At 42.1% G+C, this 25,000-nt stretch overlaps 1 protein-coding gene across 1 annotated transcript in view; it reads right to left on the bottom strand.

The window, feature by feature from the left end:
* Nucleotides 1-25,000, bottom strand: part of slc4a11 (solute carrier family 4 member 11) — a 44,498-nt gene that overhangs the window by 7,929 nt on the left and 11,569 nt on the right. Inside the window, exons 2-9 of the mRNA XM_030772369.1 lie at nucleotides 15,196-15,246; nucleotides 13,461-13,583; nucleotides 10,291-10,334; nucleotides 9,914-10,142; nucleotides 5,104-5,136; nucleotides 3,236-3,317; nucleotides 1,870-1,993; nucleotides 537-746 (exon numbers count right to left, since the gene is read on the bottom strand). Of these exons, the coding sequence (XP_030628229.1) occupies nucleotides 537-746; nucleotides 1,870-1,993; nucleotides 3,236-3,317; nucleotides 5,104-5,136; nucleotides 9,914-10,142; nucleotides 10,291-10,334; nucleotides 13,461-13,583; nucleotides 15,196-15,246 (896 nt within the window). The remainder of the gene's footprint in view (nucleotides 1-536; nucleotides 747-1,869; nucleotides 1,994-3,235; nucleotides 3,318-5,103; nucleotides 5,137-9,913; nucleotides 10,143-10,290; nucleotides 10,335-13,460; nucleotides 13,584-15,195; nucleotides 15,247-25,000) is intronic.

Below are 25,000 nucleotides of genomic sequence, written 5' to 3'. Positions count from 1 at the left end.
AGACGCACACACCCACAGTCTCACATATACAGAATAATAGGTCTCCACCTGTTTGCCATTCTTCAGATATGCGATGGAGTAAAAAAAGAAAACAAAAGCAGAACTATTTGGCTCTCCTTTGCTTTCAAAAACAGACAGAGTGAGGGCTTTTATGAGCAGGAAACACCAGCGAGGGTGGTCTAATGTTTTTCCTGGCCGTCTGTATGTATGTGTGCGTGTGGTTTGTTAGTGTGTTTGTGTTAAACAAGAAGAACAAATGAGACTAATTCTCTTTTTGCTAGACACACCTAGCAGAGAAATATTTCAATGGTGTCAACTCACAGAAAGGAGAGCGATAGCGACATCGGGAAACAAAAAAAAACAAACAAAAAAAAAAAGAAGACACAAGATTACGAATTTAAGAGGGTAGATGTATCTGAAAAGTACTGAACTGATAAAATACAGTTATAATCATAGGCACATGTTGAAACACATTCTCTGACACGCATAATAAAAATGTAACACACACACACACACACACACACACTCTGACAGACCTTGAGTGGTTTATGGCTGTGTGGATCAGTCTCTTCTTCATCCACGGCAGCAGGCTTGCGTTTGGCGGCAGTTAGATGATATCTCTGGATGATCAATGCCTCTTTAAACTCTTCCTGAGTCTTACTTTCCAACAGCTTCTGTCTGAACGAAATATCGGAGAACATACTCGCAAACGTCCGCCCAAGCTCCATTGCCGTCTTCGTGCTTTTCTGAGAAGGTGTAAGAAAAGACAGAATAAAAAGAGAAAAGGAACGCGTGACACTCAATAGATGCCTGTGAGATTAGAACTTTCAGATCTATTGGATACAATCATCCAACGCATTCAGTGGACTGGGTGGTAGATTGGGGGTTTACAGAATGAATCTGACTCCAGGTGGTTCTCTTACAGAGAATAAAAAAGCCTGCAGAACTTAGTGAATCTCGAGAAAAACGGGGCTCCACAGGTTACAGGGCTGGAATCGGACCTTTAGTCTCTGAAGTGCAAATCTTCTGAGCAAATATCAAACACATTTAGTACTAAACGACCGGACCAGTAGAACTCTAGCTGATAAAATGAGGCGCAATAAAACCTCATGAATAAAAAGGTTGATATGTCACAATCCAAGTTAATTACGCTGTGCATTTTTTCAGTTAAAAAATAAGGAGAGATCAAAAAATGATTTGCCTTCGGTCTCGGATTAAACAGGGCGGCTGGGCGTTAAGCGATTCAGATCTGAGTAACGGGCCTGCCCATGCTCACCCTAATGATCCTACTGCGTTAACACTGACAGCTGTCGTCTTTAAAGCAGCCAAAGGTTGCCCAAGGTTTATGGTTCCTGCGCTGACTGCTACGTATTTCTACCCATACCATTAATATGTCAGGCACCATCTCGCTGTTCATCTGAGTGAAAGAATTAGCCTGAGGCAACAGACACAATGAGGGACACTATTAAAGCAACCCTGACTCGTTTTATGCTCTGTGTTTAACACACGCCATCCTTCATCTTTTCGCGTCTGTTGTTCGCAACAAACTGGGAGGCCGGAGTCATGAGTAAAATACCGTAATTTTACGGGGATCTGTATGGGCGTTTAAAACACATAACTGTATTGTCTGAAACTCTTATAATAAGTCTTTAAATACAGATATGATTTTGGTAATGCATGTTCACACAGACACAGAGATAAGCAAATTTATGATAAACCCAACGTCACAGATAGCTGAGCGACCCAGCTCTCACGAACATCATTTTGAAGATGACATTAAGAATATACGCGCGTGTGTGTGTGTGTGTGTGAGTATGTGAGTGTGTGAGTGCATGCGTGTGCATCAGTGTGTGTGTAGGTGTATGTTACCATCTTTAGGGGTGCCAGTATAAGGATGACATAGCGAACTTCAGCACAGTTTTCTCCCCAGTTCTGCGGCCGGTCTAAGCGAGAGATACACACATGCCGCCTCTGTAGGTTCTTTACATTACATCTGTAAAACAGAGGTCATAATCAACAATGCTTTATACTGTACATTCAGCACACACACGACACGTGATTTCAAATTGTCTAACTCCTCTGTGTACACTTCAAAAACCAATGCAGTGAATTTTAACGCGGCCAACATGAGAGTACAACACGCGATACAGCTACAGTTCATCCAAATGAACTAATTTCACTGTTGTTTCATAGCGTGTTGAGTAAATGTTTAGGGCTTACAGTCCAGCCCTTCCTGGCATTTTACCGAGCATATTTTAATTCTCTGTGTGCCTGCCACTGAAATGATAATCGTCTAAAAACACATTCATAAATCACCGCAAAGCTTCTTAAATCTTTGATGTTTCATAACATCACTGAGGGTTCAGTAGATGTTTGTATCCATTACTAAAATGTTGACTTTGTCCTTAGATACACCGGCATTTTCTTAGACATTTAGAGTCTCGGTGAGTCTCTGCAAGGACCTCGCTGTTTCTGTCCATTTCGGTCATGTCTGCCATTTAATGAGGAAGCACACAGGAATCCTATGTCCAAACATAAACATGCACTTTCACACACTGTTCTGGGAATTCAATCTAAAAGTTTCCTTGAAAAATGTGCTATGTAGAGGAAAAATTCTAAAATTTGAGTGGTTTGGGGCAGATTTAAATGTATTTAAGCGGATAATGATTTTGGCAGACAAAAAAAAATGTGGTTAGAAAACTCATGTAAATACCAGGAAAGATAATAAACTGAAAGTCCTACGCCCTACATGCAAGAAGAGACCACGTACCAGACGAATGATCTGTCAGACTGCTTTGCAGGTGACTGTTCAAAATTAAATTCTATTAACACGCAATAAAAACAACCTAGTCATCTTCTTTCCCACCTTGAAAACACTTAAGGCAACCCTAAAACCTCCTGTAACACACTCAATCCAAAGTGCTTTATAAATGAGTAACAGATCCTCGTGAACATTCGTTTTGTCTTTATACCTCTTAGACCAAGTGGAAATCATGTAAATGTTGTAAACTCTGCTACAGGACTCCCTTTATAATCATAAATGAAACAACTTTGAAACTAAAAAAAAATGGATCATTTGGGGGGTGTGTATATGATACCTTATAATTAGCTCTTTACAGGTCATATGTAAGTCATGGTGTGGGTATGGGGTGACAGAGGTGCTAGACTTCCTCTGATGGCAGTTGAGAAAGGTTTTGTAACTCTGCACAGAACTTTCTAAGAGCGTGTAACTCACAGGATGCAGAGCCAGGACTGCTGGTACTGGATCCCAGTAGCGGTGGCTGTGACACACTGGAGTGTCTCTGACAACAGGTGCACTGTGGGTAAAGGAGTTAGGGTCAAGCAGAAGAATCTGAATATAAAGGTGAACATGGTTCAAGGTACATGGCCAGGGCAGGGAGTGTTGTCATAATTTCATTGAATATTCCACATTTCGCTTCATTATGTCGGATGAAAAACCAAGATGAAAAGGAGGTGAAGTATGAGATGGGAACAAAATACTAAATTAAATGTAAATCCCCTTACCTACAAAGCAAATGTATAAGTAGGAGCATGGCAACAAAAGCACAGATAAGCCACACAGTACTGAAAGAAGTTTGAGTGACAATGAAGACCTTTACAAGGACTGTTCCAAATGTTCAATTCAAAGTAATCGATGAGAGTGTGTATATGTGCCTCTGTGTGTGTGTGTGTGTGTGTGTGTGTCCTGTCCTCTGTCTTGCGGAGCCATAAGTAGTCCAGCATACTAAACGAAAACATTATGAGACTGTGTGCTATGCGTAGGCATCTGTATGCATGTGTGTGTGCGCTTGTATGTCTTCTGTCCTCAGAGGTGACAACTATGAGGTGCTCAGTATGGTCTGCGGTATCTGCGTGTGTGTGTTGATGTGTGTGTGTGTGTGTGTGTGTAGTCTGTTTAGCGAGCAGGATAGATGTCTCTGGCACAGTCACACTGTCTCATCAATAAGACATCACACACTCACATTCTGGACTGATGGATATCACCATGACAACACATTCAGACAAACAGAGAGAGAGAGAGAGAGAGAGAGAGAGAGAGAGAGAGAGAGACAGAAATTGAGAATATGAGGGTGAGACATGGAAGAGTGAGGCGTGTGTGTGTGTGTGTGTGTGTGTGCGCATGTGAGTGTGTGTGTGTGTGCGTGCGTGTTTGTGTGCATGTTTATGTGAATGTAAGATTGGGGAGTGAATGAATGGGGGAAAAAATAGGAGCCGCAGCTATTTTGACAAAACTTGTGAAATGACTTTAGCTCTATGCCATCATTCTGACCAGATGCTTGTACATAGACACACACACAAACACTCACACATGCACACACACACACACTCACACATCCACACACACACACGCCAACACACACACACACACACAGAGACATTCAGGCCACTAACCAAAACAGGCTGTTCAGCATAAGCTGGCACGACTGAGATCCCTTTGCAGAAAATTACCAAAGGTCTAAGCACCAGGATGGGAATGCATGTTATACACAAACCCACACACACACACACACACATACACACCACACACACACACACCACACACACACACACACACACACAGGGACATTAACAAGTCATTTGGGTATGTTTATTTGTGTGTGTGTGTGTGTGTGTGAAAGGAGGAGGGAAGCTATTATCTGCAGGAATAACAAAAGTAGTGTGGCAGCAGGTGAACTAAAGCACAAGCCACTGTAATTCTGCATAATAATGAACATAGCCATGATTGATATGAAATGAGAAACAGATAGGAAAATGGATGATACGATGAGATGAGAACGCACATGGAGCCTCACATTTTGACGACCTTACTTTAGTCCTCCTAACATATATTTTAAAACAACTGAACTAAATTTCTAATACCAGTACTGATTGGGCTGTTCATATGCAAAAGGATGTGTACTGTTCCAGACAAAAAAAAAAAAAAAATACAGAATAGTCTGATCAAACTAAAAAGCCAAACCCTCTAAAGTCAAGCCTGTCAATCACAAGCAAAAAGGAAGGACAAATAAACGATGAAGTGACAGGCTCTTTTCCACAATGATGATGATGAAACGCATACGGGAACTGATCACATGGTCTTACCGTTGTGATAGAAAAGGAAACTTGGAGACCTGTCTGCACAAGAGAATCAGAGACACACACATACACACATGCTGAGACCGTGTTTACAGAGCAGAGGAAAAGGGTTAACATTAGAGAAACGCGGACGCACAAAAGCGTTACGTGTAACGTAATTAAACGTGACGTGTTAAGTTGGACAATGAAACCTTATGCACAACAGCTCCCTTTTGTCTCTCTGACAAATGTTGACACAAGCTCCTTTTTTTTCATCGCTGGCTTTTCTCTCCTCCTATTCGATCTCTCTTCCTCTTTGTCCATCTCCTTTTTCATTGGAACTGGGCCATGAAACGGATTCTAGTGGCTGTAATAACTGTTGTTCCCCAGCTCAGATGAAATATAATTTTTCTCTCTATTCCTTCATTAAGCCTGTGTCTTAGCTCAAAGAGACCTCATATGACTCCCCGGTCTGCTTGCCATTCACGTTTTCAGTCTAATTTGATCTCATGTCTGATAAGACTATTGTGTTACATGTGATCTCTCTCTCTCTACATATCTTTCTGCCTCACTCTCTCTCTCTCTCTCTCTCTCTCTCTTACACACATACAAACACACGCGTACCCACACACACACACACACACACACAATTAGCTCCCATTCAGAGTTTTGCCATGGAATATTATCATATATTATCAAATCCATGATGTTCACGTTCCAAGGCCCAATCACACATCAGCTACTTTGCATGTTCTCAGCAGTCTCTCATTAATAAGATTCTCTCAAAGATCTGAGCTTTGTATCCTGGCAACTGGAGAAAAGGAAACAGAACAACCCCACTCTGTGCAGTACCCCAAATACAAACCCCCACTCCCCCACCGCCTTCCACGACACAAGCAAAAAAAAAAAAAAGAGAGAGAGAGAGAGAGAGAGAGAGAGAGAAAGAAAAAAGCAACAACAAAATTAGGCAATCATGAATCTGGTTTACAATTCATAATTTACTTGGTGATTTAATCTCCCAGTCCAAACCATTTACAGCTCGTAGAATACAGCCAGTGCAAATTTGGGAACGTTGGCGAGAAAAGACAAGATTATCAGCGAGGTGGAAATGATCAATAAAATCCTCTAAACTGCTGCGACATTCTGGGAAAATCTCCCCGGAAACAGACATAACACATGCAAGCAGAGCCCCGGAAACTCGGGCATATTTATATGTGGGGAGGTCATGAATATTTAATATTCTCATTCAGATTTGAGAAATATTAGGGAGGGATTAGGGAAATCAGTGTAGAAAAAAGCCAATGAGATCGGTTTTAATGGAACGGTGATTTAGGAGATACCCCATGTCATGTTTTTTCTTCCTTGTTCTCTCTCTCTCTCTTTCTCTCTCTCTCTCTCTCTGACACACACACACAAAAGAAGACTGCGAGTCATATTTCATCTTGAAGGACATTGAAATTTTGCATTCCCTCTCACTTTGCACTGAAAGGTTTTATTGTGTTTTCTCACCGTTTTTCTTTCTCTAGCTTCTGTGTAAGTGTGTTTCTCTCTTTGTTTTCTCTTGCCTCCTCTGTTCTGTTTTTTATCTAGGTTTATAAGTGTTGTATTGCTTATTTTTTTTATTCTTTTGGTTAGAGGTATATTTGGTAGGATCAGGGTGAGTATATTTGGTAGGATCAGGGTGCGGGGCAGATTAGTTCTTCCTGGGGGTAACAGAGTTAATGCAGCTAACCATGAAGCATACCACAAATGCAACCACCACTGCTGACTGGTCAATGGAGGAGTGTGGTTAAGCAGCTGGACAAGTACAGGGATCTTCCTCTAGGACAAAGCCTGTACTTGTCTTCATTCTGAATAGTGCTGACAAGGACAACCATGACATAGTAATTCAAGCAAAAGTTTACTAGTATACCACCTTTCCTCAACCTGGACAATACTTCATCACATATTCCTCATTTCATTAATGATCAACTTTCGACGCGGGAGTTGTCCAGACATGATGGTTGGTAAGTCTAATTTCAAACAATCCCTGAGGATACGTATCCTCCGTGCTTACACGTGGCATGTTGTTCAGGAGACTGGAGCGTGTGATTCTTAAAAGTGACACCAATGAGCTTATCTGGGATTTCTAATTAAAAACTGACAAATTTGATTACTTTTATCACCTAAGAGACTATGACGTGTTTTGGGTGTGGGTTGAACGATCCTCTAACACGAGTAAGCTTGGGAAAAATGGGGAAACCTTACCGGTCAGGCTCCCCAAGACAGTGTAGCAGAACAAGTGGCAAAGACACTACGGAAAATAAGGGTCAGAAGAAACAAAAATAAAGGGAAGGGCTTAAAGGGTAGCCTCATTACGGCAGGTGAAAGCAGTGGCAAAAACGCAGATGGGACAGGTGACTTGGTTGGTCAGACAGCTGCTACAGCAGCATTTGCTATGGGCTCCAGTCGTAGAGCTGAGATAGCTATTGCCTGCAGTGACATTGAAGGTGTAGTCAAGGTAAATGCTGGTTTTAAGTGCCTGTTTAAGTGTGCAGAGGCATAAAGCGGGGCTTCTCGTCATCTGGCATGTTGCATATTTGCCATAGAGCCTTGGCTCTATAAAACGAGATTGAAAAATCACTGGCTGACGCCGTTATCATTGTAATCCCATTTCAGCTCAGTCGGCTCATGCTGATGGTGTAGTTGTGATGCTCATTGACCAGAAGGACACTGATTTGTTAATAAACATAGTTAGGGATTTGGGGGGTATTTCATCAGCATGGGTGAACTGCAGAAAAGGGAAACACATTGGGTAATGGGTGGGTGCGCAGCCAAGAGTTCCAGAAGGCCTCTGAGATGGAAAAAAGAGCGTGCTGAAATATTTGGGGATACACGCATGGAACAAGAAAAAGGTTTCTCGAAGAGGTGCACTAGCACAAATTTAATATAAGGGCCATGATGAACAATATATAGAGAGATTCAAAATTAACAGTTCGGTGACATCTGTCTTGTGGTTTGCCTAGACCTGTTCAGTGATCTGCTTGTGAAGGTTCACACAGTGCTGGTGGACACCAGGTGTTAGGGGTGCCACATTCAAATCCAGCTTATACTTAAGCTCCTTACGGCTCCAGCAGACTTGGGGTACAGATGAGTAACCAGCTGGCATAAAATAGCTTGGTTAGAGCTGCCTCACTTTTTTCAAGTGGACTCCTGCAGGATTCTCTTCTTTAAGTTTGAAGAGTGCTGAGGGTGTACAAGGGGAACATGGCCAGGTTCTTGACAGTAGCTGATGCGGTACAAGCAGCTTATCTGAACCCAAGCAGTGAGGCTGCCTCTGCATTAACCCTGTGTGTCGGGGACTACAGCTCTGGGACACTGAGGGGACGTGTGCCAGTACATTCTGGCCCACCATCACTGCAACTGCCTGCACATCTACCTTTATAAAGTTGGTCCTCCTTCTACTTGTCTTATCAACTAAAAAAAAAAAATGGATTAAGTATTAATTAAAAGAATAAAAAAAAACAATGAGAATCCAGGACAACTTATTAAATCAGTACCACTGGTCTGTTATTTATATATAATGATGATATTTATGAAAAAAAAGACTAACTCTAATTTGCATACGTTAAGTATGAAACGCACATGGCATCCAACCAGTGCTCTACATGAACTATGAAAGGGTGTCCAGTCATAGAACTCCAAATAAGGGCCCATTTTACGGTAAATGAAAGTCTAGGTATTTTCTTGACATTTTTCATGAACTATTGATGTTTCAAGACAATTGAACTATTTATGAACTATTTATGTTTCAAGACTGAACTATTTATGTTTCAAGACAATTATAGCAACCAATCTGCAACAATAATAATGCCACACATGTCCTTTCAGATACGTCAGTGGAGAACTGTGTGTGACAGAAAAACACAACAGGGGTATTAAAATGATTGAGATTCAAAAGATCTTAGTTTGCACATTGCGATTTTAACACACCAACCCTTGGGTATTTAACAGCTTAATAATTAGCTGCCTCACTGAATCAAGCAAAACTGCTTCTGCAACTGAGTGTATTTCAATTTTGGGATGACTGAGGAAAAACAAGATGGATGGTTGAAACCCACTGAAATAAAGAGTAATTAAAAGGGCGTGGCAGTAGGTCTGAGTTCTTTAGAGGTCACTGGGTCTGTGAGAGTGGCAGCCTTGCTTCTTGTTCTGGAGAACGGCATTGTATTATTTTCAGGCTGTGTCCTCTGGGAGAGTCAGAAAGTTACTGCAAGTTGGATGTAGAAACGCCCATTATCACCTGGCAGTTCTCTCTCTCAGGTGCAGCCAGAGCCCAGCTTGACCTCTGACCTCTTGCTGACAAGCTGCTGATTGAGACATCAAATGTGTGTGTGTGTGGGGGGGTGGGGGCAGGAGTTTATAACATCTAAGGCGGTTTTAACTTCCTCTCTTTTTTTCACTTTGTAACTCTATCTCCCCTTCCCTTTCTCTCTGTCTTTCTATTTATCATCTTCTTTTCCTCTGTTTCTCTTTGTGTCTCAATCTCTCTGTCGCTCTCTGTTCGTATCTGTCTCCTGCGCATATTTAAATAAACCTTTAAGCTTCTCTTACTGAGAGGAAAACAAAATGAGTCCCATGATTATTTCTCAGAACAGTTTTATTATTCAAAATAGTTATTATACCATGTGTCAATCATTCTAGACCTCTGTGGTCATTCACTGTATGATAAACTAACCTTTCACAAGCTTTTTACTGAATTACACAATTGAGACCACAGACACACACACACACACACACACACACACGCACACACACACACGCACACACACATACGCACACACATCAGGTCACTCACCATTGACCTCCTGGGAGCCAGCGTCTGTGAAAAGTGAGCTCATGATCTCTTCAAAGTTGCATGCGGGTTCAGCCGTGTGAGGATCCTGGGAGACGTGCCGCAGCATGGTCCTTAACACGTCATCGAGAGAAGCCTCGTCCTCATGCAGCAGGATAGACGCCCGCTCCAGAAAGCCATCCAAATCACGGTGAGCACGCACCTCCTCTTCAAAGTTCATCAGTTTCACATACTGATAGCAAACACAAACACACAAACACACACACACACACACACACACACACCAAACATAAGCAAAATGAATTATGCTTATATAACGGTTTCATATATACATGGAGGATATAAAAATATGTGAGTGCAGAAGGGAAAAGTGTCCTTACTCTTCTTGATGTGTTAAGCAAGACACAGCCATGAACATCTGAATCTGAAGGAGAAAAGAGAGAGGAGTGAGAGGTCTTCCAGAGAGAGAGAGAGAGAGAGAGAAAGAAAGAGAGAGAAAAAGAGAGAGAGAGGGAGAGAGAGAGAGAGAGAGAGAGAGAGAGAGAGAGAGAGAGAGAGAGAAATAGGAGTGATAAGACCACAGAAATGACACAACACACTGAAACTCTCTCTCTCTCTCTCTCTCTTTCTCCCTCTCTCTCTTTCTCAGGGAAGAAAGTAGTGAATGTTGTGAAATATGAAAGGGTTCAGGATCACAGGAGCTTTCTCTTCTTCTGATAGCTTCTAACAAACATCTCCTGGGCAAAATAATACCTTACTCCCTGAAACCACCTTTACATCTCTTTTACGCCCGACAACACACTGCAGTGGTCATTGTGTTTGGCATTACGTCTCACATACATACTGTAAAAAAACCCCCTGAGTCACTACTCAAAACACAAAACCTTACATCACCCACGGGCTCACTGCATAACAACCGCTCGTGTATGGAAGTGTGCCTGCGTGTCCTGACGGTTTTTTTTTTTTTTTAAACATGTTGAAAAATGCCATGGGGTCTATTCTGAGTTCATTTTTAAAACCCTCTTACAATGGCTTTGCTCTTAGTCTCCAAACCATGTGGAGATTAGAGAAATCAGAAAGTCTTTATCAGGGAGAGATGCCCTACTCCCGTGGGTGCTGAGGGAACAGGAAGTCCTGTTGGTAGAAAGAGAGAGAGAGATATTCAACCAGGATTACCGCGGCCCTGCGGCTGACTCCTCCACGGCTCCAGCTCTCAGATTAAAGAAGTGTTGGATGGCTTTAGGATTAACAGGGAACTTTGAGAATAAAAGCCTGACGTTTAAAAGCACAACTTTGGGGTTTTAATGAGAGGGAAATCTATCTATTTAATGAATAGTGTTATATAACCTCTGAGCCTCTTAAAAGCCATTTAAAACATCCCTCTCTCTCTCTCTTTCTCTCTCTCTCTCTCACTCTCTCTCTCTCTCTCTCTCTCTCTCCCTTGAGCTTTAAGAACGGTTATGGTAATGCAGACATGGAAATTGGTGCTACTGATTTTTAACATCATGTTAAAATCTCACTGTATCAAATGACTTCAGTTTCTAACACGTTAAGGAAAAGCTTTGGCCGAATGTGGTTGGGGTAATTCCCAATACAGATCATATGCCTTCCTACACCATCCTACCATGTTTTCCAAACAAGCAGACCCTTCTGTGGTTTAATTGCTTCGGTGATTGTGATGATTCTGTGGAATCACAGCCTTTCTCATTCCAGATTTCTAAATGTCCCCACTGATCAACAGTTACTAACTAACAAGTGATGAGATTGTCTGCAGCCTGTCTCCTAATGCAGGTAAAAGAACAGGCTCAACAAAACAAAGATCAAAGATCTACTACTACTACTTCCGTACCTAGCACAAAACAGTTAGCATTTAGCACTTAGTTCAGTGCATACCAAAAACAGATCAAGATTCATCAACTAAAGCTTAAACAAATGTGGAGAAAAACATCCAATTAAAATTAGGCAGTCATCCAGTTTGAGGGAAAAAAAGACAAAAGCCAAGCTAACATTCAACAATCTGTCCAATAGAATTAATAACTGGTCAGTGCTCAGAATACAAACAGGTGCACAACTAACATTCAACTGAAAGCCCAATAGGAGCCAGTGACCGACAGGGTAATTACGTCACATAGAGCCTAAAGGTACACAGGATCCCACTGTCTGTATCCCCAAAGACCCCAGCGTCGTGCTGTTTCTGGGGCAGACAGTTTCTCTGGCCAAGGTCGCATCTTTAATTACCTGATGTGGAACCGAAGGCTAGCCAGCTCACACACGGACCGTGATCTTCCACCAAATCGTTGGGCAGCGAAGAGAAGCCATAGGAGTAAAATGTTTTTTTTTTGTTTGTTTGTTTGTTTTTTAATTTAGACGAGTACTGACAGGTTCTGCAGTGAGGATGACAGAGCATCCGCTTGGATGAGACAACGTGTGAGTAAACTCCTTGTGTGGCGGTAGCACGCCATCAAAGGCGCTGCACGATTCATTCATGCATAAAAATCAAAATGAAGATTAAAATGATAGTGAATGTATTTGTGTAAACAGAGAGAGAGAGAGAGAGAGAGAGAGAGAGAGAAATAATCACTCCCTTTCCATTTTACTGTGTCTGAAACAGAGTACAGTCCGTGCGCCTGTATTCATAAAAAGAGCTGGAGTTTCAGCATATACGACTTCAAAGTCGTATGGAATTCTACTGCCTTTCAATGCAAAATACAGGAAACTTATTTAACCCCGTGTGTGTGTGTGTGTGTGTGTGTGTGTGTGTGTGTGTGTGTGTGTGTGTGTGTGTCTGTGTCTCTGTGTATGTGTGTGTTTATACTCTGCAAAACCCAAAGCATATACATGCATGCATACACATACAAATTCATACACATATAAACAAAACAGTGTGACCATCCAAAAAGATCAAATCTGTTGACATGGTACACTGGTTATTTAATGAGTGTTAAAAATAACTGGGTGAAGAAAATTCCACACCCCTCACTTCAGAATCTGTCCACGTACTCAAATTAATCTGTTTTTCTTAAGGTGATTTTTTTTATTAAGATCAAAGGATGAAAAGCTGAAGAGAATGAAGAGAATGAGAGATAAAGAGACTGAGTTCAAGCAAGTGAGAGAGAATGTGTATGTGTGTGTGTGTGTTTGAGAGAGAGAGAGACAGAGAGAGAGAGAGAGAGAGACAGAGAGAGAGAAAGAGAGAGAGAGAGAGAGAGACAGAGAGAAAGAGAGACAAAGAGAAAGACAGAGAAAGAGAGAGAGAGAGAGAGAGAGAGAGAGGCAAAGAAGTAGAGATGGCGGGAGAAGGAAAGGCAATATTCGTCTCCAGGTGCCTTGGAGTGACAGCAGGTGACCCGTCAGCATGTGTGGGTTTGCGGAGTGGCACGACATCATCGAAGCGCACCTGTGCCTGTTGCTATGGTAACCGCTGACCTGCTGACCTAAGCATCTCCAGAGCTAATCAACAGCCCTGCCTCTGGTTTCCAACAGTAACACCCAACCTCCTCTCACGCACACACACACACACACACGCACGCGCACGCATGCCAACACTGACCTGTCCCTCCTTGGTGTGTCTGGTTGCCGTAGAGATGGATGTCATCTCCTGATGGGATGGGTGAGTCCTGGCCCTCCTCACGGTCCTCGCTCCCCTCCTCCTGATCCTCCCTGTCCCTCTGCTCTGAGAGCAGACACAGACCACAGCACAGCATCAGGCCGGAGCATCCACCCAAATCAATGAGCATTATTCTAATAGAGCAGCATCAGGCCAGAGCGTCCACTCAAATCAATGAGAATTATTCTAACAGAGCAGCATCAGGCCAGAGCATCCACCCAAATCAATGAGCATTATTCTAACAGAGCAGCATCAGGCCAGAGCATCCACCCAAATCAATGAGCATTATTCTAATAGAGCAGCATCAGGCCAGAGCATCCACCCAAATCAATGAGCATTATTCTAACAGAGCAGCATCAGGCCAGAGCGTCCACCCAAATCAATGAGCTTTATTCTAATAGAGCAGCATCAGGCCAGAGTGTCCATCCAAATCAATAAGCATTATTCTAACAGAGCAGCATCAGGCCAGAGCATCCACCCAAATCAGTGAGCATTATTCTAAAAGAGCAACCCTCAGCCAGGCCTCAACAAGCACTCCTTCCTCAAGAGCCCCCCACGGACAGTCGCGCAGAATGGAAAGGTGCCCTGTGTTTATATGTTAATTGGCAATTTAAAGCCATTCAGAAAAGTCAGGACACGGCATCGGAGAAGCTTTGGCAGGAACTACCCAGTACTTAAAATAAAAAAGAGATCTCAGGCAAGGACAGCATGATAATGAGATATGGTAACCTTTTCCTACTTAAAGGGAAAACATACACACAGGCAAACATATTCACTGATGTTATATATTTATAAATGAACGTTCTTATACACATTCTGCCATTCTCAGCACTTGCACATCTGCTTTAACGAGTCATCTCATCATTAAGTTATTTATAACCTGATTCAGGTATGCTGAAATAGACTGGACTAAATATATGACATCTCTGGAGGTCTGAGAGAGCAGATTTTTGAGCCATGGCTTATAAGAGTTACTATTACTGCTGAGTGCTATTACTCATCTGTCATATGACAATCCTTGAGCACATTACTCTCCAACTGTAGTTAACATCACACTCAGTCCAAATCCACAGGCTTTAGGATGTACTTCATTTGTCCAGTAGGTATATTTAATCTCTAGCTCTCCTGTAAGCTGATGCTGTAGTGAATGCAGCATGGGTGCATGTCAGGGGAGAGGAACTAGACAGTCTAAAAGTGTGTTACATGACTGCTGTGAATACACACACACACACACACACACACACACACACACACATAGTGTAGCTTCCCCTTTTCCCCTTACTCTCTTTTCCATACACACACACACACACACACACACACACTTCCTCTCTCCCTTTCAAGCTTCACGTTCCATAACATCTCTGATTGATCGTTTTAGAGCTATGAATCACTGTTTTCATGGACAAATTAACGCACTTACGAATTATGAATAGCAGCCTCCGAAAAGTAAAAAATTATTTCAGTGAATCCTGAATTTGATGTCGTCATGGATTTTCTAAAATAATACATTTTATGGGATTTATGGGTGAAAATATCATCGAGATCCTTGATGATCTGCCCACCTTTCAATACATTGTCATTATGTCACTAACACAGATACAGGGGAATAAATGACAGTTTACAGTTCTGATCACACACAAACAGACACACACACACACACACACACACATGCACTCACCCATTTCTTGATAAAAGTATCCATTCTTGGTCATCCCTGAGGCAGGAGCTTCTGTAATTAAGAGAAAAATGGATGAGCTGGGCAGACTGGGCACTAAACACAGCACTGTGCTTATGTGTGAAGCAAACTGATTTAAGTAGAACAGTGCAGGTATATTAGGTTCAAGATATAAGAGGGCTTATTTACATATCCACATGTTTATATTACGCACATTTACATATTTACATCAAACACTCTCAGAATGGTCTTTAGGCAGTTGTTGAATTGCTCTGCAGGTATCTGTGTCACAGCTCAGTTACAAATTAAAGTCTCACTCACGGATGCATACACACACACACACACACACGCATGCACGCACGCACGCACGCACGCACACACACACACACACACACACACACACACACGCACACACACACACACACACGCTTGCACGCACGCACGCACACACGCACGCACACACACACGCACGCACACACACACACACACACACACACATACACACACATACACACACACATACACACGCACACACTCACGCATGCACGCACGTACGCATACACACACATACACACGCACGCACACACAAATATTCCTACATTCATTAGGTGGTGTTAAAGTGGGATGTTTATAAAATGAAGTCTGTCGCGACTGGGGTTTTTCTCTCTCTCCAATTTCAGAAGCTTAAATTGACACAGGCGGTATCGTTTTTCCAGATTCTTCTTTCTCTTCCCGGAGAACTGGTAAAGGTGCTCACTCACTGAGACACTGTCACAGACACACACATACACACCCACACACACACACACACAGGTCCTGCATACATCTGCATACACATCCAAAGCGCAAAATATAAAAACCTATATTAAAAATATAAACATATAAAAAAAAAGAGGGGGGGGGGGTCGCAGCACACTAAAACCCCTCATAAAAAACACAACCCATGCACACAAGAGTCACACACAAACACACATCTTCCCCTCTGAAACAATACCGACCCATAATAAGTTCACTGCGCTCTCCTCCAGAGAGCACATATATAGTCATCCATGCTATGTGAAGAATGATGCTATGACTGGAGCATCTGTGGTATCTGTGACATTGGTGAAACCCGTTTGGCCAGACTTTTCCAGCACATTCCACAGGCACGCCGCTTCTCCCTCAGTGCCTGTCCATCTCTCCCTCTCCGCTCTCCGCTCTCCTCAGGTCACACTGACAACACCTCACTCATCACTCGCCCTGGGGTTTTTTTATTATTATTATCATTATTATTATTAACTCAAATAAACAAGTAGACCGTACCACTTAGGAGCAGCAATGCCTCATTAATGGCATTGTTATGTCACCTCTGTGACATAACAATGTGTTGTGTGAAGTTAAAGCGTCTTTCCCTGCAGTATAAATGGAGGATTAGGAATGTGTTGCATTGTTGATTTACAGCTGTGGCCAAAAACGGAGGATCCTAATACCAAGACAGCGTGTCACGAGGTCACTTAGGTCCGTCAGCATCGGTCTGACTTGCCTACTTGGGAGAATCTGAGATCTGAGATTTTATTTGAACTGAGAATTTATTCTGTGAATTTCTCCTGATGTATGTAACACAAGCACACGCTCTCATGCCCACACACACACACACACACACACGCACACAAACATAAAATACACAGAAGAACAATTAGGTATTGTTCTCTGTGTAGGTTTGTTGTCTTTATAGCTGAACCTGACTAGCTGCTCCAATACTGTCTCATTCTGGCAGCATGAGAACGCTTTCTTTGTGGGCATTTTTAGGCGGTTCCCTCTGTGCCGCTGAGACGATTACACCGCTGTTTCTTTTCCTCTTCTGCATGATAACTGAAAATGTAACATTTCCCCCATATCTTGTAAGAGACTATTTGTTTAAATGAACATTGGCCAGAAACACGGCCAGCTCAGTTGCAAAACAAATTCTGGAAAACACTGATGTTTTTGAGAAAAAAGTCCTGAAAAAGTATCTCCTGAATTCATGCCTCACACTGTTTTTTTTTGTTTTAGTTTTTTTTTTTTTCACGTGTACCACTGTGCTGTATATTCTAGGGCACTACAAAATACACTACAAAGCACATCTGTAGAAATGATATGTCATAATCATGAAGCATCATCCATCCATTAAATACCATCCAAAAGACCACACTCTCAGTCAGTCCCCATCTCCCTCCTGTTTGAGGCCAAAGCAACTGTAAATCAGCACAGCTATTGTTCTAACCCTTATCTACCTGGTAAGCTCACTTCAGGGCAAAACAGTTTATGACACTCTATGGTTTACCGCCCACTGTGCGATCTTTTCAGGGGAAACTGTAACTTAGCGGCCTACCTTAGCGCGAGCATGTAGTCAGAACTGAAGCAGGGCTCCAAGTTTCCAAATCCCCCTCTCCAAAGCACTTAACTGTACTCAAGACAAAAAACACGATCAATCTATCTTCTATTTTGCTGGTTTCTGGGGGCCTCGTAATTTTTCTTCTCTTTCTCTTTTTCTCTCTCTTTTTTTTTAGAGTTACGATTTAGTACAATAAACAGCCGTAAACGCCCGTAAAAAATGTCGTTATGAAAAGTCTCCTAAGAACTAAAGGTTGTGGCGTATTCTAGGCCTGCTTACCACAGTGGGCATAACTGACACAGGAAGTGGCCCTGTGGCTCCTCCACTCTTAAATCACTCAATGGGGATGACCGTGACTCCAGCAACCTCATTTCCTGTTCACAGATTACTGTACATACAACAAAGAAACAAACGTGCTTGCTTACACTCTTAACACACCTATGCTGTCACTTCTGTTCTGTCCAAAAGAATGAGGATCGGCAAAAGGTGACATGAAAGAACACACACAAATGTGCAAAGTGGATGATATCAGTTATCATGTCGTAGCATTGACGTGGTAGTGTGCGTGTGCGTGTGCGTGTGTGGGTGGGTGAGAGTGTGTATGCTTTTGAACTGAGAGGTACAAATACAAGACCCCCACAGAGGATAACTAAGGAGACCTGGGAGTGAATTAGTGAGGGAGTGAGTGAGTGAGTGAGTGAGTGAGTGAGTGAGTGCGTGCACGAGTGAGTGGGTCCATGTGTGCGTGCGTGAGTGAATAAGTAAGGGAGGAAGGGTGTGAGTGAGGGAGTGAACAAGTGTGTAAGTAAGGGTGTGAGTGAGTGAGTGAATGAGTGTCCTAAGTGAGTGAGGGAGTGAGGCGGAGAGAAAGGCTTGCTAATAGAGATGTGCAGTCTTTGAAGAATGAGAGAAGAGTGATGTCCCATCAATAATTAATCTTCATCATTTATCATTTATCTTTTCATCACTGTGAGCAGAATCATTAATATCAGAATGCAATCAGAATCAAACTGATTCCAACACACACACACACACACACACACACACACACACACACACACACACACACAAAACCATAGACACACACTGCACAATGTTTTCTTTCGATACATCCTTCAAACTGTAATTTTCTCTGTAGTCCAAACCAACCACTTTACAGTTCAGTTCAGCTCTCTCTTTCACTCAAACACACAGAGAGAGGCTAAAAACATAAGCAAAGGCACACAAAAAACACTCACTCACAAGCACGCAGCTAACGGACAATCTGGGTTCTCTCTCGCTCGCTCTCTCTCTCTCTCTCTGAGCTCTCTCAGTCATGCATGCTGTGCACATCATAGGAACACCACAGAACTTCCATCAGACACACCAGGATCAAAGCAAGGCAGAGAGGGAGAGAGAAAGAGAGAGAGAGAGAGAGAGAGAGAGAGAGGGAGAGCTCATTGCAAGCTAGAGTAGCTATTTATTTCAACTGATTGAAAAACAATGCAAGTTATTACTGATTATCTGACAGACTTACTGAACACAAAGAGCCGCTGCACTTTTAGTAGGCAGATTATGTGGTCCTTACGAGTGAGAACATTTCTTTTACTAAAATGATATATATTTATAGATAACAAAGTTAGTACATACAGGCTGCAGTGTGTTCCGGTTCAGGTTTGAAGCAGATTTCGTCCATGTCTATCATATCTGATCATTATTACTAAGACAGGAAACACCCTTGCAGCAAACAGGAAGCGAGAACTGGCAGAGCAAGTTGTTGTGTTTGTATGCATATGTGTATGTGTCCATGTGAGTTTTCTCAACCCTCAAACCATTCTTCATCTTTCAGACTATGCTTTTGTTTGGACATGTTTGAAGCTTTTCTCTTCTCTTTGCTCACTGTACAATGCAACAAAACTACAGTGTCCTCCCAGAGTGCTCTTTGTTACTCCCGTGCTCTTCATGTAGAATCTGTTCAACCCCAAGAAAAGGTTCTCTATCTTTATTTCTTTCTCTCTCTCTCTCTCTCTCTCTCTCTCTCTCTCTCTCTGACCGTCTTGCGCTCTCTCTCTGACCCTCTTGCGCTCTCTCTCTCTCCCTTGCTCTGTCTCTCTTTCTCTCTCTCTCCTTTGCCCTCTTTCTCTCTCTCTCTCTCTCTCTCTTTCTCATAACATGCTCTTCACACAAAGCGCTTCCTTGCGCAGCCATGTTAAGAAACAGTCAAATTTGCGGTGGGTGTGCAAACAAAAACCACACAGACACATGCATCTACATTCTTCAGAGCACTTGGCTAAATTAAGATATGAAGACAAGTCAATGAGAGAGAGAGAGAGATACTCAGTCTATTTCCCCTGATGGTTCTTTCTACCTCCTTTCATCTCCCTCTTTCTTTCTCTTTCCCTCTCCCTCTCTTTCTCTCTCTCTCTCTCTCTCTCTGTGACATGAATGAACATGCCAAGAGAAGAACAACGCGGGGTGGACTGTCCTCTCTCAGGCATATAATGCAAATGATCAGCCATATGTGGAGCATGCTGGCTTCTCATGAAAGAAAAGGAAAAAAAAGGGAGAAAAAAAACAGAGAGATGTTTGACTATCATGAGGCGCACACAGAATCAGAGTTACGTAACAGTGTGCTTAAGTGTGTGAACACGCACAGGACAGCAGTTTGAATAAGGTGTAAAACATGTACAGTATTGTTAGTTTAGTACGGCTGAAGTTGCCCTGGCCCTGTCTGGTTAGTGAGCAGGAGAGAATGAACTCAGACCTCTCACGGTTACATGAAGTCACCACAGAGGGGCCAGGTCAAATTAGGATAGTGTCTTTTTTTTTTCACTGTCACTCAAACATACATATGAACAAATGTACACAGAGCATATGTGGGCTCTGTAAAGGACGTTATAGTGAGTGCGCTGGGGGGTTTTTTTTCCCTTCCTCTGCTTAAAATACAGCTGTGGTAGGACTTTTCAGGATAACACAAACATTAGGTTTTGTTAATATAATAAAGGAAGCAGCGAAAGAGTGTGCGGTTTTCAAGCCTCTTTCATATCACATAAAACCAGAACCATCCCCCTTCCAAACAAATCCCCGACAAACATTCGTCTACTTCAATCTGATTGCTGTGCTCAGACTCCGTCGATGCCTATGCGACTTTCTTTGTGTCATTCAATAATAAACAACGACAGCCAATCAAAGCCCTGTGACTGCCAACAGATGCATTGATATTATACTCCATGACTGAGCAGATAGAAATGTAACATAAAGATTATAAATGACAATAAAATACCTAGATTTTCACCTGTCATTCAGGTAAAAGCAATGTTCTACAGTCTAAGTAAAAGTCTGGAGACTTGAGCCTTGTTTGCTCTCCTTGAGTGAGACAGTCATTGAGTAATGTTCAGACTGAGAGCGTTTGCTGAAAATATGACGTTTTCATACACTCTGGATATGGCACAGCCTGCATATGGATATAACACAGAATGCAGAAGGACAGAACAGCTGAATGTAAACAATTACAGGGCAGTGGGAGTTCAGGGTGCATCTCTGACTGAGTGGCAGAGTATGGAGTGAGGACATACATTTAAAGTGGACTCCTACATCACTAGTCATTTGACCAGTTAAACTGCATGTGTGAAAGAGAAATACACAACGTGGAAGGGACTTTTAATGTGTTATTCTATGCCTTTAACGACGACTTCTGTTTACTGCTAGCTTCCACGTGGCATAGGGTTGTGGTCTTTGTTTATTAAATACAGGAAACAGATCATGATAGAAGCATACTGTGTTACCTCTCAGAAAACTTGACATCTGCGACGGAGACAGGTTGAAATTTTAACACTGACATTTAATAAGGTTGCATATGCTTATCGTGCTCTGTAAAGTAGAGACAGAAATATGCATGCGAACAGGTTGGATCATTGTCTGTTTCTCGCATTTACTGGCATGAGCAAATAACCTGCGACATGCTAGAATCTCAGTCAAAGAACAAGACACAAGCTCCCTGCCTACTATATTTGGACTATATATATATATATATACTATATATATTTGGCACTGTATATTTGGACGACGGTATTGTTTCACTCAAAGTCCAGGTCACAAATGTTAATTCATGCAGGCTATGTGAATTATCACTGTTATTTAGTTGTTACTGAAACCAGTGATATAATGGCAGACAGATGTCTGTCACTTGTTTGTGAGCGTTAATTTTGTTTTTGATTCATGGCTATTTTTTGTTGTTTTTTTTTTTTTTGCTTTGTTTTGTTTTGTTTTGTTTTGACATGCCAGGAATCATGTAGCTAGAGTATGTGATGGGTGCCCTGTTTTCTTGAAAACTCCTTGAACCAAATCTTGTACTGAAAAGGGGAGAAAAAAGAAGGATCCATCAGTCGAATGTTTTGCTATCAAACATGAATGAGATCGTTTTACATAAATCATCTAATAATTTTTTTTTTTTTTACTTTAAATATATAAAGTCTATCAGGCCTATAGGTTTCTTTGTCTGTTCATGTTTTAATTAGACAAACCTTTCATACACAATATTTATAGCAATGATTTCATTTCCCTTATGGATAGTGAAACCACATGCTCCTGTGTAGAGTTACTGTACAGGATCCGGGGTGGAAATGTTGCAGTTGCTCTTACAGATGGGAAGATCAGTTTAATCTTGTTGACAGAGCCTTTCCAGCATAGGAATCAAACGACAGAAGTCCACGTGCGTGAGAGTGTTGCAGAGAACAACAAGAGAGGGAGAGAGAGAAAGAGGGAGAAAGAGAGAGAGGGAGAAAGAGGGAGAGAGAGAGAGAGAGAGAGAGAGAGAGAGAAGGGGAAAGCAGTGCTCCCCTGGACGTGATACAGTTGTCATCTAAAAGCCTGCAGTGATGGCCTTTTAGCATACTGAGACACAGCACTGCAGAGCAATGAGAGAGAGACAGAGAGAGAGACAGAGCAAACGAGAGGGAGCGAGAGAGCGAGAGAGAGAGAGAGAGAAAGAGAGAAAGAGAGAGAGAGAGAAAGAGAGAAAGGGAGAGAGAGAGAGGGAGAGAGAGAGAGAGAGCAAACAAGAGAGAGAGAGAGAGAAAGGTATGAGACAGATTAAAGGTGCTCCCTGCTGCATTTTAATGTCACTTACAACCCTGATCTACAACGGGGGGCAGAGAGAGAGGGGAGGGCTGGGGTTTGTCGACTAAATCTGCCTGGAGGCTTTTTTGGCACGCCTTCTACCAGGGTCTGTTAATGCTTACAGAGAGAGGGAATTCCTTGTGATGAGCATTAATGATACACACTTACACACACATGCATGTGTGCCCACACAGAAACACACACACACACACACACACAAAGTTCCTAGACCCCAGATCACCTTAGTAATAATCAATTCTTCATATTTTATGGGTGTGTGTGTTTGTGTGTGTGTGTGTGTGTGTGTGTGTGCGTGTGTGTATGTGTGTGTGTGTGTGTGCGCGTGTGTGCGTGCGTGCGTGTGTGTGTGTGTGTATACGTGTAAACACATTCATATGTTCAGCTACACTGTTGCTTTCTAAAGAGTTAGAGGCAGATATTTTAGACTGAACAGCTCTATAGGTCTAGCCATTTGCAGGCTGCATAAATGTACCTAATGTGCTTCTGACAGCAGACAAAACCACTTAATTCCTCAATCGAAAATATTTATGTTTATGCAACTAATACACAAAAAAGAACAAGACTTGGAGCCAACTGCAACACACACTGACCACAAGACACTCATGTGATCATCTTGCACTGAAGTTTGTTTACCAATTCAACCTCGACCAGAAGAAATTCCAAAGAACGTTTTAGAAAGAGCAAGATCCGGCACTGCAGGTTCAATTTAATCCCAAATGAAACAAACATTTTCAAGAGATTTGAGGATGGGGCTATCAAAGGTCTGCTCTCAGAGTAGGTGACATGTGAGCGAGACAGACAGACATAACAAAGAAAAGACCTGAATGTTTATGAAAGAATGTATTCTTATGTTTCTGAATAAATTTATACGTTACGCGTGTCACCGATTTGATCACAACATTTCCGCTGCTAAATGACCGTTGCGTTAATTCTCTCGGGATATTGAATCGCTAAAAAAGACTATTTTCATCTTGTACGTACAGGTAACTGCTAAAACAAAGGAAATGAGTAAATGACAAAAACAAAAGTATGGCCTACTGAAATCAAGTGTTTTTCAACGTGTATGTGCTGCTCCTGAGTTAATTAAGCAATTACGCTTAGGGTTGTGTATGGAAATGCGGGTCTGGCCGAGTTACTCGTCATTCTGGCCGCTGTAGCTGCAGGGAAGATCACTATCATTTTGAAACTGGGCTGACTGTTGGGACAGGTTTGGCCAAAGCTACGGCGAGGGAGGCTGCTGGCCCGCTGGATGTTTCATTAGAAACAGTGCCTACGCTGCTGTTAGCACGGACGTCTGAGGAAAAGAGATCAACTAAGGTCTAGGGTGGAACGTGGTCAAAATGCTTATTCCTCGATCATAATGTCCACGCATTGGTGTGAGACTCTCTCTCAGACTCTCAACTGACTACAAATATGTGCAACGGGTGTAAGCACTAGTCACTGAATGTCTGAATGAGTAATTCAGTTACATAAAACCAAATGCCATGTCCTTCCCATTGAACAGATTTCAACACAGCTGAACACAAAAGAGAATTTAGGACGGCACCTAAGACAGTGTGCTCTACCGCCAATTTTAAAACACACATTTCTAATGGAGCGCTGCTGTTCACCCCCTTCAGGAAAGTTCCAGATCTTTTCAGAGTCTATCAAAAAGACACACCGTGGCTGTTTTGATGGCTTTTGCGGTCCACCTTGGTGGTTCCTTTATTTTGGCGCTTGCCCACATGTCTGAAAAATAAAATCAGTGTACTAACTGAATTAAAAATGAAATAATGAATAGCCCTACCAAATTACATAAGGGGAATGTACAAAATTACCCACACAATCAAGTTGCCAGTGACCAGACACAATTAGCTGTCGTGTAAGACGTTTGCTCAGATTTCACAAATCACCATCAGCAGCACTACACTTGGGTCTACTGTACGAGCTTGCCGTAAGAGTTAATCTGGCTATCATGCATATCACATATTTGATTTATTTCCATAATAGTTCTACAAACTAGCACACTGGTGATTTAGTGTTGGTTGGATGAATATTCATGAATTTTGTACGGGTGATGGAATTTCGACATTATTTTGATACTTATTGTTTATTTAGCGTTTTTGCCAAATTAAAATCTGAACGCTTTATTCAAAATCAGTTCAATAAAACATGAAGCTCATGTGGGGAAATACCCCTCGCGGAAACCCTTGAACCGCTCACTTTGGGCCCCGTTCAGTTTCTAAAATTAAGGTACCTGGCACACACCCGAAATTGGCATGTACAGGGTAAAAGAGCTTCCAAAAAGGAACTGGCAAGATGCACATCAGCTTTTCATAAGTATTTAATAGATCAAGG

This window comes from Chanos chanos, chromosome 4 (assembly GCF_902362185.1).
Source record: "Chanos chanos chromosome 4, fChaCha1.1, whole genome shotgun sequence".
Lineage (NCBI taxonomy): Eukaryota > Metazoa > Chordata > Actinopteri > Gonorynchiformes > Chanidae > Chanos > Chanos chanos.
Note: the sequence above shows the minus strand (reverse complement) of the source record. Positions and strands in the feature narration are given on the sequence as shown.